This window comes from Gopherus flavomarginatus, chromosome 6 (assembly GCF_025201925.1).
Source record: "Gopherus flavomarginatus isolate rGopFla2 chromosome 6, rGopFla2.mat.asm, whole genome shotgun sequence".
NCBI lineage: Eukaryota > Metazoa > Chordata > Testudines > Testudinidae > Gopherus > Gopherus flavomarginatus.
In genome coordinates this window covers 66,234,050-66,249,883 of record NC_066622.1, presented here as the reverse complement: position 1 = coordinate 66,249,883, position 15,834 = coordinate 66,234,050, and the positions used below count along the sequence as shown (strand labels likewise).

Here is a 15,834-nt window from a genome sequence, read left to right as displayed (position 1 = left end):
GTGTTCTGTGCACATCTAAAATTCCTGCTGAATGACCTGCCCTGGGAGCGAGTTACCAGTGACCTAGGGGTGGGGGGGTTGAGAGCCCAGGGCTGGGGCAGAAGGGGTGGGGGGGCAATGGTGGGAGGGAAAGGGATAGCCCAGAGCTGGGGCGGCAGGGGGTGTGGGTGTGGGGGGGAGAGCCCAGGGTTGGGGCAACAGGGGGTTGCGGCGAGGAGCCCAGGGCTGGGACAGGGGGCAGCCAAAAATGTTTTTGCTTGGGGCAGCAAAAAACCTAGATCAGACCCTGCCCACCTGCATTGTTTGGATCTCTTTTGTACATTGTTGGGCTCCCACGCTCAGATTTGCTAGCTTAATACATAGTTTGGGGTATGTTCTTCCCGCTGCTGTATCCATTTGTGGTGGTTTGTGCCGCTTTTTCCTAAATCCTCTTTCTTCTTCCTGCAGGACCCCAGGACCAACACACAAGCCCAAATTCTCTCCTCCTGACCATTCATGCAATACAAAGTGGTATGACCGGGCCCTAAGTGTCCACCCTAAAATTTGCTTGATGTACAGGAGCTACAAAGTGGCATAAAAGTCTCCTCCGCTAACTGCCTCCAGATGCCCTGATGCGGGGAAAGGCTCAAGTGTGCCTGTACTACACCAATTTACAACTGGCATTATGTTCCATCTAAATTAACACAAGAGACCAGAGCTAGCTGACATAAGTTAAAGCAGCCCCTGAGCTGCTCCAATTTATGTCAAGTGCTGGGTTCAGCATAATTGCACTGTGGGAATCAAGTGCTTCTTGCTGGCCCACCTTTACTGCACTGAGTGTATCTGATGGAATTTGGGCCACAGAAACCTGTTACTAGGTGTGCATCTGCTGGATCCATAGGTGCTGGGAACAGGGGTGCTGGGGTCCTGCTGCACCCCTCGGCTTGAAGTGGTTTCCATCACAGACAGGGTCTACCAGAGGTGGATGAATGGGGCCGTAACAGCAGCTTCCATTCAGCACTAAAGGGCCTGCTACTATGCAGTCTCAATGAGGGGCACTGGCTGGTGAGATAATTTGAGGGTCTTTAAATGATTCTGTTTTGTCAGCAGTTTCCAGTACTGTCAGTGTGGGCACAATAGGAGGTGTGGCATGCAGTGGTTTCCTGCTCACCTTTCTGTTGTGTTGTTTTTTTGTAACGTTGTATTGCCCTATTTCTGCTGCCTGTTTTCCACATTTGCCCTTGCTCTATTTCTATAATTTACGTGGCCTACGCTTTGAAGGCTCAGAGAGGCTGTATAAGCCCTATACAGACAGATGGACAGACAACTGTTCACTGCTGCTATGTGTTCCTGTTACTTTGCTGAACGATAGAAGAGGGCTTCCTTGCTGGTCCTTTCACATACAATAATAATACCTAGCATTTCTATAGTGCTTTCAATCTTCAAATCAGTTTAATACTAATGCTCAATACTGCTAGAGTGAGTTGGTCTCCCTGTGTCTGTAACATGCTCTTTTTCCTGACTCTTTGGAGAGGCCAAAGAACATTTGCCCTCTTCAGCTAGGCCTGCCGCTGCCCGAAAACACAATCTCCAAACTAGACTTGGTTTGTCATAAATCAAAGAATATTTTATTGGCAATCACTCAGAGAAAGAATCCTTAAACAGGAGAAGTGAAAATAAACTTGCCTATAAAGTTGCTATGGAAAGCATCTCCTGAATGGCACAAACTGCAGAGACAGAATGGAGTCTGGTTTACTTTTCTGGAGAGCACAAGGCTCGTCCTTTGGTGGGTACCTTAGTGGGATGAAGCCCCACCTACCAGTGAGTGTGTGTGAGTGCAGGGTAAGGCTCCGTCAGTTTTAAGGCACTGCATGAGTTACTATTCTGCCATTTCACCACCTGGTTATTTTCCTTAGTGATTTCTGTATGTAACCAACGAGACAAAGCACCCTCTGGCGAATGTTTTTTCCTCACTCCAGCGTGTGTCGTCTATGAATCCTGGGCTAACTGCTCAGGGTGTATCTATTTTCCAGTTCACATCAGCACCCCTAGTTTCTTTTGTCAGAGTGTAGTTCCTTCTCCTTGGTGCCCGGAGCTAGCAATGTCAAGGTGTTCCCCCTTTTAGGTGCACATTCTCCACGTCGCAGGACATGCAGGGGTTATCCCCACTTCACAGGAGATCTGTCAGACTGCAGTTACCACCCTCTATGTGCACGCTGGGGTTAGACAGCAGTTGTTTTCTTGCTCTTAACTGCCCCTTCCTCTCCCCACCCCATTGGCCCATGGAGAGAAGGGAGAGACTGCAGTTTTCCTCCTCCCCTCTGCGTATGGTGGGGTCGGGCTGCACTAGTTCCCCTTCTCTTGGTGCACACAAGGGTTAATCTCCTGTAGCCTTATCTATCCGCGCGGGACTCTCAGCCCGCCCTATTGCACGTTCCTCGCGCAGGGATCTCAGGCTGCAGCCCTCCCCTTTTCGGTGCATGCAGGAAGTTTATCCGGCTGCACTTCTACCCGCCCCCGTGCCTAGGAGCAACAAGGGGTCAGACCCAGACCCGGCCCCGGCCAGGCTGTGGGGAGCTCTCGGGCTGGTTTCCTCCTCACTATCGCTCCCCCCCTTACGTCCCCCAGCCCCATCCACGCAAATAGGGCTCTCGCCGAGCTGGGGGTGCTCTGGCTGTGAGTCGGGGGCGCACGCGAGGGGCTCCCGCGCCCCGGTTACTCCGCTGCGTCTCCTCCTGCTCCGTGCTGGGGCGGGGGGGGGTCAGGCTGTAGCACCTTACCCCGGCAGACAGGCAAAGGTGGGGGCTCGCCTGCTGCAGCCTGCGCCCCCGGGCCCAGCACCGCCCGCTTGCCCCGAGCGCCAGGGCGCGGCCCCACCCCGGGGCCGGGCGGAGGCAGGGGGCGGGCGGGGGGTGTCTCCCAGTAAGATCTCGCGGTGCTGGCGGGGGCTCAGCCTCCTTCTCCTCCCTGGCGAGCGGTGACTGTGCAGGGCGGTGCGGGGAGCCAAGCAGCCACCGGAGGAGGCTGCCCCGAGGACAGCGCGATCCGCCCGCGCCGGCCGGCAGCAACCCGCGCCTCGCCCAGCCCCATGCCCGAGTGGCGCTGAGCCCAGCCCAGCATGGCCACCACCGCCCCGTGCACCCGCTTCACCGACGACTACCAGCTCTACGAGGAGCTCGGCAAGTACGGAGCCCGCCCGGCCCTGCGCCCCGGGGACCTCCGGCTGAGTCCCTTCCCGCCCGCCTCTCTCCCGGGAGCCCCCGCCCGGAGCCTCTGTGGCACCTGGGCTGTCCCGCTCCACCTTCCTATGCCGGACAGGGTGCCCGTGAGCTCCCGGGCTCCTCCCGCTGCCCTGGTCCTGGGGCCGGCAGCTGCCGTCTGCTACACCCGGGGATCCTGCCCCTGCCGCCCCTACAGTGATGCCGGGAGGCTCTGCTGCACCCTAGGACCGCCCTCGTCCCCGTTCTGCACGGGGAGTGGGTGCTGCCGCCCCCGGGGTTACTCACATCCCAACCCCAAGTGTAGCTGCAGGTCAGGCCCCCCCCATCCTGCACCATGTGCGGCTGTGCACCCCAGGACTGCTTGGGGCTGCTGCACCCTGCTCCCTCAAACCATCCTGGTGATAGCCATAGCCCGGGACACTCACTCCAGCTGTCCCTGTTGTCGCTCTGGCTTCCTCCTGAGATATTCCCCCAGCCCTGCAGAAGGACCAGGTTCTGCGGCTGTATAGGGGATCTCCCCTCCCCCGTTTTGAGATCAGGCACTGCTGCACCCAACTCTCCTGCTCCCAAACGCACACCTAGACCTGCAGTGGGATCTTGTGGGGACGTGGAGGTGATGCAGCAGTATACAGGATGGGATCACTGTGTGTTGATGCATCCCTGAGTACTGCTGCATCTTTCCCCCTCCTTCCCTGCACCAGTCTCTGGGCACTGCTGCATCTCTTTGCCCCATCCCTACACGGATTCCTAGGTGGCTGCTGCAGCCTGCATCTCAGCACCCAGCCGTGGCCCAAGGAATGGTGCTTGCAGTGTTTCTCGTTGGTTTATGTGGAGAGGTTGGGGGTGGGAGCAGAAGCTGAGTAGGGGTCAGGACTCTGGAGGGCAGGGAGGGGCCCGATTGCTTAGGGCCAGATCCTCTCTGATGGGTTAAGTTTTCTGTGGGGCTGCTGTGGTGTTCTGGTTTGTTTCTAGTTCCAGTGTACAGACTTTTCTCGGGACTGGTGGGACCTAGTTCCCCACTCAGGCTTGGATACTTCCCTGTCAGCTTCCCCGTATTCACCCTTCTGACCTTCCTGAGTTTTTCTTCCATCAAGCCCATTCTCTTGTCTCTCTACCCACCATTTTTTCTTTTGGGGCCACTTTCCAAGTTTTCCCTCTTCCCCACAACCTCTTAGGGCTTGGGCTGTCTTTCCTTACACCCTTTTTTCTTACGCCATCTCCCTTTTCTTCTAAGAATCCTTCCCCTTTCTGTTCTGCCACTCAGTGCACTTCTCCTTACAGCCTGTTGCAGCAATAATAATTCAGATTTATAAAATGTTAAGTTACAAACAACAATTAGCCTGCCAGCCCCTTTGGGAAGAGGTATTTATCCCTAATTCACAGATAAAGAAATTAGTGTAGCACAGTTAATGTCTTGTTCAAAGTGCTGCGGTGATTCACTGGCCCAGCTGGGACAAGAACCTAGGAGAACTGATTCCTAGTTGTCTTCTCCAGCCACTAGACCATTACGGGATGGACTTCTTGGTGATGTTTCCAACCTTTTAGGCTGCTACTCTTTCATTCTTCAGCCTCTGTATGTTATGCATGCACTCTTCTCCCCTCCCCTCCATGGTGCACTGTTTGTACTTTCGTGCTTAAGGCCCCTAGGAGGCCTCAGCCAAGCTCTCGTGTATACACTTTTCCTCTGGTGTTATTTGCTGACCTGACATATCTAAGTTGAGGGTGGAAATTGTTCCTGTTGCATTATTATTTTCAGTTTCACAGCCCCCGCTCTCTTTCTTCTAGGGGAGCCTTTTCTGTGGTCCGCCGATGTGTGAAGAAAAATTCATCCCAGGAATATGCTGCAAAAATCATCAATACCAAAAAGCTGTCAGCCCGAGGTTAGTATCCAGATCTGTCCTTCATCCCATCGCCTTTCTCTATGAACGGGAGAAACATGATTGGAATTTTAGTTGCAACAAGTTTATGGGCTTTGTAGGTGATTGTCTTGTAGTATGAAGTAATAAGTAGTGATGCAAATGGTAGCCTGAAGGATTGTTGCAGGGATCCCAACTTCTGGGAGTACTTCATGTCATCTTTTCTCTTTTTGAGGACCTACTATATATCCTCAATGAGCCAGCATTGCTAGAGGTCTTCTGTGCTTTTGGGTATAGTCTTGCTGGATAAAGGATCTTTCTAGTTTCAGGATGTCGTCATAGGTGGTGTATTCCTCTTGTAGCTAATCCTATGTCTAATGTGTTCATATTTGAACTTGATGGAAGAGATCTCTATAGCTTCTGAAAGAAGCAAATTAAATTTCTGTTGTTCTTTGCTGCCACCTAACTCCCAAAGCCTCTCTTCAAAACCTGTATGTGTCAGCTGAGCTCAGAATAGTGGGACAGGAAGGAACAGAGAATCTGTCATCCCAAATTTATTTGCTGAACTTTTCTTGTGATTTGCCCTGGTTTATTTCACAAGGCAGGCTCTATATGCATGAAGTGTGAGGTGGCTTCCACTGTGGAGGGACACGGGCAGGAGCTGAAATCAATGGGGAAAAAACCTGAATTGGATTGCAGCAGGAGGAACTATAAAGAGAGATGTAACTGCCTGAGATCTCAGAGGGAATGAATGTGGAAAAGGAGGCTAAGAGAAGACTTACTGCACTTAGGCCATTCAGTTTTGACAGAAGTGACAAATGCTATGTTCCTGATGAGCTAGATGATCAGCCAGATGCTGAGAACCAGGTAGTATATGACCAGCAACTGAAAGGGTGACACCAGAGCGGCAGAAGTTGGTGGCAGATAATTTTGATGAGCACTTTGGTAGCAATGAACATAGCCCAGGCTGTCTGACTCTTAAAAAAGAGAAAAGGACGGTATACTATCTTCCTAGTGCCAGGGCGTGAAATGTGATGATGAGCAAAGCATAGCCTGCAGAGTAGCAGTGAATGTTCACCTAGTGTAGTTCATGTGAAAGCTAATGACAGGTGCAAAGGGAGAATAAGTGGCTCAAGAATGACTTTAGAACCCTGAGAAGAGTGCTGCAGACCGAGGTCAACATAGGTGATGTTTTGTCTTTCTAGTAACTAGTGCAAGTAAAGTCAGGAGTGACACTGGAGACCAGCCAATGGATCTGTGGATGGTTTAGAAGGGGAAGGCTGTTGATGTACAAGAAGGGTGCCAATGCTCCATAAAATCTCCACTGAAGCACAAGGGGTCCCAGTTCTGTGGGTTCAGAACTGGCAGGGCTAGTTACAGAGGCTTTACACTGACTAGGAAATGGGTAATTGGGAGCATTTGCTTAATGAAGGGAGACTATGATGTAGTGGACACAACTGAAACCTGATAATTCAGAGAACCATCCTGTCAGCATTAGTGGGTACAATCCTCTTTGTATGAGGGATGGGGTAATACTCTAAAGTAACAAAACCAGCGAGAAACAATTTCCCCATTAACGGAGTGGTAGTGAAATAAGCTGGTACGGTTGCAAGAAATGGCTATGTGGGGCTAGAGGAAAATGAGAACAAAAATTCCTAAACCAGTTACCATGGAGTCCAAAATCTCTAAAGAATGTGGTCATGTAGGATTTCAAGTACTCAGAGAGCGGTTGAGTTACAAGTACAAGAAGTGTGGAACATCATCACTTCTCAGATTAATTAAAGGACACATATTTGAGCCAGGAAGTAGGGAATCCAGCCAGAGGAGAAATCCTTCTTGATCTACTTCATACCAGTAGGGAGTTCGTGATTGAAAGCATAAGTGGAGTAGGACACTTCTGTGCTAATAACTGTAAGCTCTGTTAATTCAAGGTATTGATGAATAGATTCATAGAACACAGCTGTCCAAAGGTATCTGATTTGGAGAGAGCAAGTGTGGGGGGAATTATGAAACTGACTGAAAGAGAGAACTATTGGGAGGAGGAAGTAGTGACTGATCAGGCTTCTTGAGGTCCCACTGAAATATCTGATGGCCACAAGGAACTTGTGTTGGAAATTAAGTGAGGAAAGACAAGGCAGCAAAGAATTAATGATAGTCAAAATGGTTGGTGGGAATAGGGGCTCAGATACGGTGGGGCTGGGAGCCATGTAAGAACCTAGATGGATAAGCACTGTAAAGGCTCTTCAAAGTAGAAATATTAGAGAGATGTTAGGGCTGTTAGCCGATGATAGAGATGAAATCAACAACTGTAAAACGGCGGAGCTGATGAGCAACTTTTTAAAAAGCTGTTTGTTACGGCAGCAGGACCGTGAGATGAATTCTGCAATAGCTTGGGTTTACCTTGCCTGCTGCTCCTCATTCCCATGTTAGCTCTTGCCTCACTGGGAGCACACACTCATCTGGCTTCTGCACATATTATGGTATCCTCCCATTGCCCCACTTCCAACACCCTCCTCAGATTTCTGTAAGGTGTTTGACTTGGTCCCACACAACACTTTAATTAAAATAACTCTAATGATATCAAATTAACATGGTACATGTTAAATAGATTAAAAACTGGGTAACTGATAGGTTTCTAAATGTTACTGTAAATGGGGACGCCTCATTGAGTGGGTGTGGTTTTCAAGTGGGGTCTTGCAGGGATCTGTTCTTGGCCATATGCTGTTTAAAATTTTTTTTATCAGTCATGTGGAAGAAAACCTAACATCACTGATGAAGTTTGTCGACAACACAAAGATTAGAAGAGTGGTAAATAATGAAGAGGATGAGTCACCGATACAGAGCGATCTGGAAAGCTGGGTGCAAGCAAACAGTGTTTGTTTTAATATGGTTAAAAGCAAATGTATAAAGCTAGGACCAAAGAATTCAGACCATTCTTATAGAATAGGGCACTCTATCCAGGGAAGCAGTGGCTCTGAAAAAGATTTGGGGGTCATGGTGGATAATCCCGGTGTGATGCTGTGCCCAAAAAGGGGGGTTGCAAGGTGTTAGCCCTGCCAGGAGTGGGGCCGACAGCCTGAGTCCCTGTTAAATTAAATTACCTCCTCTTGTTTTTAATTGATTAGGGAGGTTGCACACAGAGGCTTGCTGTATGAAAAGGGTCACCAATACAAAAAGTTTGAGAACCATTGAGTGCTAATGTGATCCTGCGATGCAGAACTGGGAATCTTGAGCAGGAGCAGAGAGATTATTGTATCTCTGTATTTGGCAGTGGTGAGATCGCTGCTGGAATAGTGTTAAGTTCTGATGCCCACAATTCCAGGGCATTGATTAATTGGAGAGTATTCAGAAAAGAGCCACAAGCATGAATAAAGGATTAGAAAACTTGCCTTATAGTGATAGTGACAGACTCAAGGAGATCAAGCTATTTAGCTTAACAAAGAGAAAGTTAAAAGGTGATTTGATAACCATCTATAAGTAACTACATGGGGAACAAATATTTGACAGTGGGCGTTTCCATCTAGCAGAAAAGGTATAACATGATCCAGTGGCTGGAAATTGAAGCCATGCAAATTCAGTCTGAAAATAATGTACATGTTTTTTACAATGAGGGTAATTAACCATTGGCACAGTTTACCAAGGAGCGTGGTAGATTCTCCATCACTGACAATTTTTAAATCCAACTTGAATGTTTCTCTAAAAGATCTGCTCTGGGAATGGTCCCTTCTGGCCTTGGAATCTAGGCATTTGCTTAACTCCTGCCTTCCACACAGGTCAGCCCAAACCTTCTGACCTGCCTCTTGCACTGGAGGAGGGCACCCCTTGGCTTGGCTTCTGCATTTCAGAGCTCTCATATGCATTACTAAATTGAACATTTAAAACCTGCTTCTAGAAGATTTGAACCTGTGTTTTTCCCAGAGTAGTTACTACTGCTTTAACCAGAGGTGCCACACCACTGACTGGGAATATAACCTATGCTCACTTCATAGCGGTTGACCTGCTAGCATGCTTCGCCTGAGTTCAGTCATAGAATATTAGGGTTGGAAGAGACCTTAGGAGGTCATCTAGTCCAACCCCCTGCTCAAAGCAGGACCAACACCAACTTAATCATCCCAGCCAGGGCTTTGTCAAGTCGGGCCTTAAAAATCTCTATGGATGGAGATTTCACCACTTCCCTAGGTAACCCATTCTAGTGCTTCACCACCCTCCTAGTGAAATAGTGTTTCCTAATATCCAACCTAGTCCTCCCCCACTACAACTTGAGACCATTGCTCCTTGTTCTGTCATCTGCCACCACTGAGAACAGCCAAGCTCCATCCCAGGGCTTACTAAGGGCAAGGAGCTCTGACCTGCTTCCACTCTGGCTTTGTAGGAAGAGGTACTTCCAAAGAAGTCTTCCTCAAGAAAAGAAAAGCAGTGGGGTGTGACTGACTCTGAAGTGATGGAGATCATGATGTGTAGCTGAAATGCAGGGAAGGGAATGCGTAGGGAAAATTAAATGTAATATGAGAGAAATCAGTGAATCCTAATGCCTCTGTTAATGAGCTTAATGAACTGCAAACTGTTGTTTCTTTCTATTGAAAGTCACGAACTGAAGGGGAACAGGAAGGTTAGAAATAACCCTATGTGGCATTCATACAGTGTTTCCCACCCTAAAAGCGTAGAAAGCAAATACTGTCCTGATTTTTATTTTAGAAAGGGAAGTCCTGGTAATCGCAGTCAAATAAACTCATCCCTTTATAAAATAATGAGACAAATATAAAGGGCAGATCTGTAAGGACCTCACACAACTCTAAACCAACTTCCTGGCATTATAAAGAATGAACATTGTCAGATTAATCTGATCTAAATGCAGAGTCAGTGGACGCTTTTGACATCATAGTTGGACTTCATTAAGCTACTTGGTATTTGTGTTACAGTGGAGTCAATAAGGCAGGGACTACTGTGCTAAGCACCGTATAGAGGCATAGCAGAATGCCAGTCCCTCCCCCCCACGGCTTGCAGTTAAAGTCAGGGGTTCTCAAACTGGGAGTCAGGGGATTGCAAGGTTGTTATGTGGGGGATTGCGAGCTGTTACTTCCATCTCCAAATCATGCTTCGCCTCCAGCATTTATAATAGTGTTAAATGTAAAAAAATGTGTTTTTACTTTACAAGAGAGGGGTCACACTCATAGGCTTGTTGTGTGAAAGGGATCACCAGTACAAAAGTTTGAGAACCATTGGTCTAAGTACAAGACAGTAGCCAATGCTGGGAGGGGGATACAGTGCTTCAGCCACCTGAAATTCAGGTTGGCTTGGATACAGTCTGTCACATGTCCTGAGAACTGGCTGGAAGGACTAAAGGATAACGATAAACAGTCATGGCTTGACTCGTGGGGAGGTGTCTTGCTGAGGCTGCCGGGATAGTTGTTAGGCCTTATTTTGACTTCAGATGTGTAGAGTGGCTTGGAAGATAACTGTGAATTAGGAGTGAGTGAATTGCTTAGGGTGAGCCAATGGGTCTGACTAGCAGTAATCGCTTCAGAGGAAAGAACCAAGGAAAATTTAATCTGACTGTTGGAGAGAGGTGGAGATTACAGATTATTCTGTAGGGAATCCATCTCCTGAGGGGAACGATGGAAACCCCATCAATAGCGTCTTTTCAGAGTATGCTGCACAGATTCCTCCAGAATAAATGGTATGAGACGGTCTTGCATTGGTCCCAACTGTACTCTTGACTGGCCGGGAGGTATCTGGAGCAGTTCCCGCACAGTAATGGGAGGCAGGAGAGGATTTTCTGCTGTTGGCCTTTGCCCCTGTTGCATTTGCTGCTGAATTTTTGGAAGGTGATGTCCCCAAGGACATAACGAAGGGGGCAGCAGGCTGCCCTTTGCATGAAGATGTTTCTTTTAGGCCTGATCTTTGTTTCTGAATCAGTACCTGTAATAGGGTAAATGTCCTTTTTGAGATGTGAGATGGCACCTAATTGGGTGCTGGAGTTGAAACTTAGCCTGTGGTTTATTGCAAGGATGTGGCCATTGTGGGGTTCAAAGCAGCTGCAGTTTTGCAACTCTTGATAAGGCTCCCCGGAGAGTCCTGGCAGTCACACCTGCTTTCTCTCTTCTGCCCTCGGAAACAGGAGATGATTCTCACCCTGACTCGGGGAGGAGATTCTCTGCTGCACCCAGGCATGTAGTCTGCCTCATTTTTTGCTCCTGGGTGTGCTAAAGAGGCAGTCAGACAGTTGTCCCTCTTGGGAGTCTGAATGGTAGGAGTTGGCTCATCACCCATGGATTGAGTCCTGCGACTGAGCTACAGGGAGCAGAAGGGGCTCAGTTCCATGAGGGCTGTGGGTGGTGTTTCACAGTATCAGTTTCCTGGCCTCCAAAGGCTCCAGTACCGTGTGTGTGTGTGTGCGCGCGCGCTGACCTGCAGTCGAACGTGGACTACTTTAAATCTCAGTCTGGCAATCGTGAGAGCAGTCCAGGCTCCTCTGTAGCTACAGCACATCCAGCTGAATTGGGTGCAAGCAGCAGTGGTGCACTGCAGCCCAGTGCGCTGGCATCTCATTAAGGCGAGGAGAGCCCACACCACCACTCGCAGGAGCGTGAAGCACAGATTCTGGGGTGTCTACAAGTGCCTGTGTGTGTTTCCTTGCAGAGACACTGCATCAGACCCTGCCTGTCAGGCTGCACTTGGGACATCAGGGTATGTTACATGATGGAATCTGGTGGTCAGGGCAGGGAGTAAAACAGCTCTTCTGTCAGGGTGGGCCTTGCTGCTAACTTCTCCCATCCCAGCCCCTTCCTCCTCTTTCTCTGTTAGCTGTCTGAACTGCATGCATAGGGAGCGTGTGAGAAATCGACTGCAATGAAAACTTGGGATTGTTGCTGTCAGTGTGTGTGTGAGGGACATGGGAAGTGACACTGTAGAGGTTTCTGGGTCACTCACTTATTGTCTGATGTGGATAATGTTCAAATGTAAGGAGTGGGAGGAGGGGTGGGGTTAATAAGGTGAGGGGGGCTGAAAAATATTTCAAGGGCCCATCTTCTCCATTAAATGTATCAACTGCCACTGGCTGGACTCCTCCGTTCTGAGTTTAACACACATGTGTGGAGCAGGAAAATAAGAAGCCAGGGAGAACGGGGGGCGGGGGGTATTAATCCGCTGATGTCATAAACTGCAGACTTGCACCTCGTGCTAGCTGCCTTTCTCTCTACCTCTCCCTCCTCCTGCCGTCTGCTCACCTCTTCATCTTGCAGTGTCACTTATAAGTACACTTTTTTGAATCATGATTATCACTGCAGGAAACTTACCTGGAGAAGTAGGTTCTGCATGTGTAGAGAGAGAGAGAGACCCTGACCTTGGAGAAGAGATGGGGAAGGGACAGATGGCTGCATTTCACTTTCACCAACAGCATTAATTGCTCTGAGTGTGGCAGGATGGCCAGCAGTCGGGGGTACGGCTTGTGCTGTGGTTTGCAATGGCCGGAAGCTGACTGCCTGTTACCTGATGTGGGTTTCAGTGCAATGGGCAGGGTTATCCCAGGTTGCCTCTCGGTTTACGCTGTATATTTTATAAAGGAGCTGGAGCAGGGCAGGCAGGATTTCACTGTATGTCTGTCCTCTCTGGTCCCACGGGGTGTTAAATTACCAGCATTAACAATGGGGAGGGGGAAGGGAGAAGTGGCAGGCACACAGATTGAGCAGGAGTTCCTGGTGTGGGCGTGTGGCCCCTGCAGAGGTCTGGGAAGAGGGGCTGGAGTTTTTTCCTTTCCTGTTTTTAAGACTGGGTTTGTGCATGGCCCAGATGTGATGAGACTAATTCCTGCTGGTGTCCCAGAGGTCCTGGGCTCTGCAGCACTAATCCTGTTGGCGAGCCCGGTCTGACGCATGTCCTGGTGTTCTTCAGGCTGAGCAGGTGAGGGTGGGGTTTTGGAGCATACTGTGGATTCTTGGGACAGGGAGCATTAGCTGTGCTTCTTGTGTGAAAGATGCTGTGCAAAATCAAGTTGCACATAGCGCTTGTATTGAATTTGAGGGAGTGTGGAAATTTTCCTGCTGTGGATGGATTTAATCTCCCTCTCTGGATATAGATAAAACCATCCCTGCCAGAGAGAACGCTTATCCCTGGATCATAGAGACACTTCTGAAGAGGGAATTTTTTTCCTCATCTACCAAATGGCAGGTTATTATCGCAGACCTTCTCAAGGAAGGATTGTATGAGCCTCCTCCCCTCCCCCACAGGATTTTATTTCCCCAGCCCCTACAAATTGCAAGATTAAAGCACTGGCTGTGGGTATTATTGCGTATGCAATAATTTGTCAAAGATGCTCTATAAAAAGGGGAACATACAAATATAAAACCTAGGTTAATTTTGTCCATTTCCCCCTGCCCCCTCCAGCCCCTTCACCTGCCCACTGTCTGCTTAGGCATCTTCCCCCTTTCTCAGCATCTCATGGTTGTCACACATTGTGGGTTTTTCCTTGTGTAAACATAGTCAGTGTGCACACCTCACCTTTTGAAATCTGAGAGAGAGTTAACCTACCAAACATTTTAATGACTATTTGTAAGCTGTAAAAGGAAGAGAGGATGCAGGAGTGAGCTAAAACAGCTGGTTTTCAGAGCAGCCTATAGCTGGGGAGCTGCTGGCCAGAGAGGTGCTTGGGCGCAGGGAAGGTACTAGCATGGGAAGGTAATGTGGGATATTGTAGGAAGCAATTCGCTGCCCTTTCCTCATTCTGCCTACTTGCAAAGCAGCTGGCTGTGGAAGGTAGGAGGGAAGAGAAGCAGCCAGAATGAACAGGTTTGTGATCGGTGAACACACTTGCTCACTGGAGTTTCTGCCTATGGAAGAAGAGAGGAAGTGTAACTCTGCAAGTCATACAACTCTTGTTCCTGCCAGCCATTACCACAACACACTTAATGCTTCAGGCTATGGGGTTCTGTGAGACAGGTTGACCTCAGATTCTGTTCCATCCCTGCTTAAAATAAATGTCTGTTGAAATACTGCCTCATACTGCAGTAATGGCTCCCCAAACACTCTAGTATCATTGCTTATATGCTAATTGAATATTGCAGTAGAGTATTTCTTAGGAAAAGAAGTTGGTAGAGTGGAAAATCTTCAGCGATAAGCATCTTGGCTATTGAAAGACTAGTAGGTCATGAGCTTCGAGTCGCTCCTGAGGGAATTGCTGGTCCCTAATCTTGAGATTTTGTGCTCTGGTGGTTTTTTGCACCTGTTACCTCAGGATTCAGTCCTAGCTCCTACTTGGACACCAAGGTCCCTGTTGGGTAAGTGTTCAGTGTGTCCATCAGTGGCAGATAATTTAATAGTAAAGTAATAGAACAGATTGTTAAGATCAAATGTGTGCCTTTTTAAAATAGATGCTCCCCCCCACTCTATCTGATTATGTTGCAGAGCTGCTGGTATGTGTAATTCTGAAATAGGGGGAAGCTGGTGGTTGGTGCACATGGCTGGCTCCAGAGAACTGCAAGCATAATTTAGCGCTGTTTGGAGAGCTGATTAATGTTGGATATAGTCTGCCAGATCTAGCCTGTTTTGTTACCAGGGGGCAGGAAGTTAAGAAATGCCTGTGGCTCGCTGTGTATGCTTGAAACTCTCTGTTCTAGCTCATACTGGCAGGGTAGAGTCAGGAGGAGAATTCTCTCTCTCTCTGAGATGGGAGTTGAGTAAATACGCTGACCTTTTGAGGAACACGTGTGTTCATGTGCCCAGGTGTGATACTAGAGCCTCAGCATTTGTGTGTTAAGCTCTTGAGAGCCGGAGCTACCAATGTCCTATGTAATGAGCCTGTTGTTTTGATGTCTCACCCCCAGAGCAGGTACCTGGTACTAAGTCCTGTTCCCCACACGCACTGTGCTTTAAGGCCTTGCCTGAACTGGGGCAGGAATCATACTATCAAGGACCATACACCAATCCAGTTGTTGTGCTCCATTTCCCTGATCAGGAAGGCTACTGGTCTCTTTCTGAGAATCCTGTTAAACTGTGCTGTAGGCCAGCCCCTCTTCACTACCCCACATCCTTTCAAGCAGAGTTGCAACACAGCTCTTCAAATACACAACCCTTTCTGCACTGTGTGACAAAGTTCCTCCTCTACCTTGGTGGGTCCTGCGCTTATTGGCAGATTTGCTCACCTCAGTGATCTCCTGCACAGTCTGGATCAACTCCTCCTGCGTCTGATCAGGAGTTGGGAGGTTTGGGGGGAACCCAGGCCCGCCCTCTACTCCAGGTTCCAGCCCAGGGCCCTATGAATTTGCAGTTGTCTATAGTGCCTCTTGTAACAGCTGTGTGACAGCTACACCTCCCTGGGCTACTTCCCCAAGGCCTCCTCCAAACACCTTCTTTATCCTCACCACAGGACCTTCCTCCTGGTGCCTGATAACACTTGTACTCCTTAGTCCTCCAGCAGCACAGCCTCTCAGGGTATGGCTACATTTGGAATTTCAAAGCGCTGCCGCGGCAGCGCTTTGAAGTGTGAGTGTAGTCAGAGTGGCAGCGCTGGGAGAGAGCTCTCCCAGCGCTGCATGTAAACCACATCCCTTACGGGTGTAGCGTGCAGCCCTGGGAGCCGCGCTCCCAGCGCTGCTGCCCTGATTACACTGACGCTTTACAGCGCTGTATCTTGCAGCGCTCAGGGGGGTGTATTTTCACACCCCAGTTGCAGCGCTGTAAAGTGTGAGTGTAGCCAAGCCCTCAGTCTCAGCTCCTTGTGTCTCTTGCTCCCAGCTCCTCACATGCACTTCCTCTCCTCTAGCTCCTCCCCATCTGACTGGAGA

General features: G+C 49.1%; 1 protein-coding gene across 19 annotated transcripts in view; it reads left to right on the top strand.

Moving 5' to 3' along the window:
* The first annotated feature begins 2,927 nt into the window (after positions 1-2,927).
* CAMK2G (calcium/calmodulin dependent protein kinase II gamma) overlaps positions 2,928-15,834 on the top strand; it is a 162,658-nt gene continuing 149,751 nt past the window's right edge. For 12 of the 19 annotated variants that reach the window (XM_050960155.1, XM_050960148.1, XM_050960152.1 and 9 more), the window contains exons 1-2: positions 2,930-3,162; positions 4,986-5,080. In XM_050960155.1, coding sequence (XP_050816112.1) covers positions 3,098-3,162; positions 4,986-5,080 — 160 coding nt within the window. In that variant the 5' untranslated portion in view covers positions 2,930-3,097. Of the gene's footprint in view, positions 3,163-4,985; positions 5,081-15,834 lie in introns of all 19 variants that reach the window. The other 7 variants (XM_050960141.1, XM_050960140.1, XM_050960139.1 and 4 more) reach the window with 3 other exon arrangements.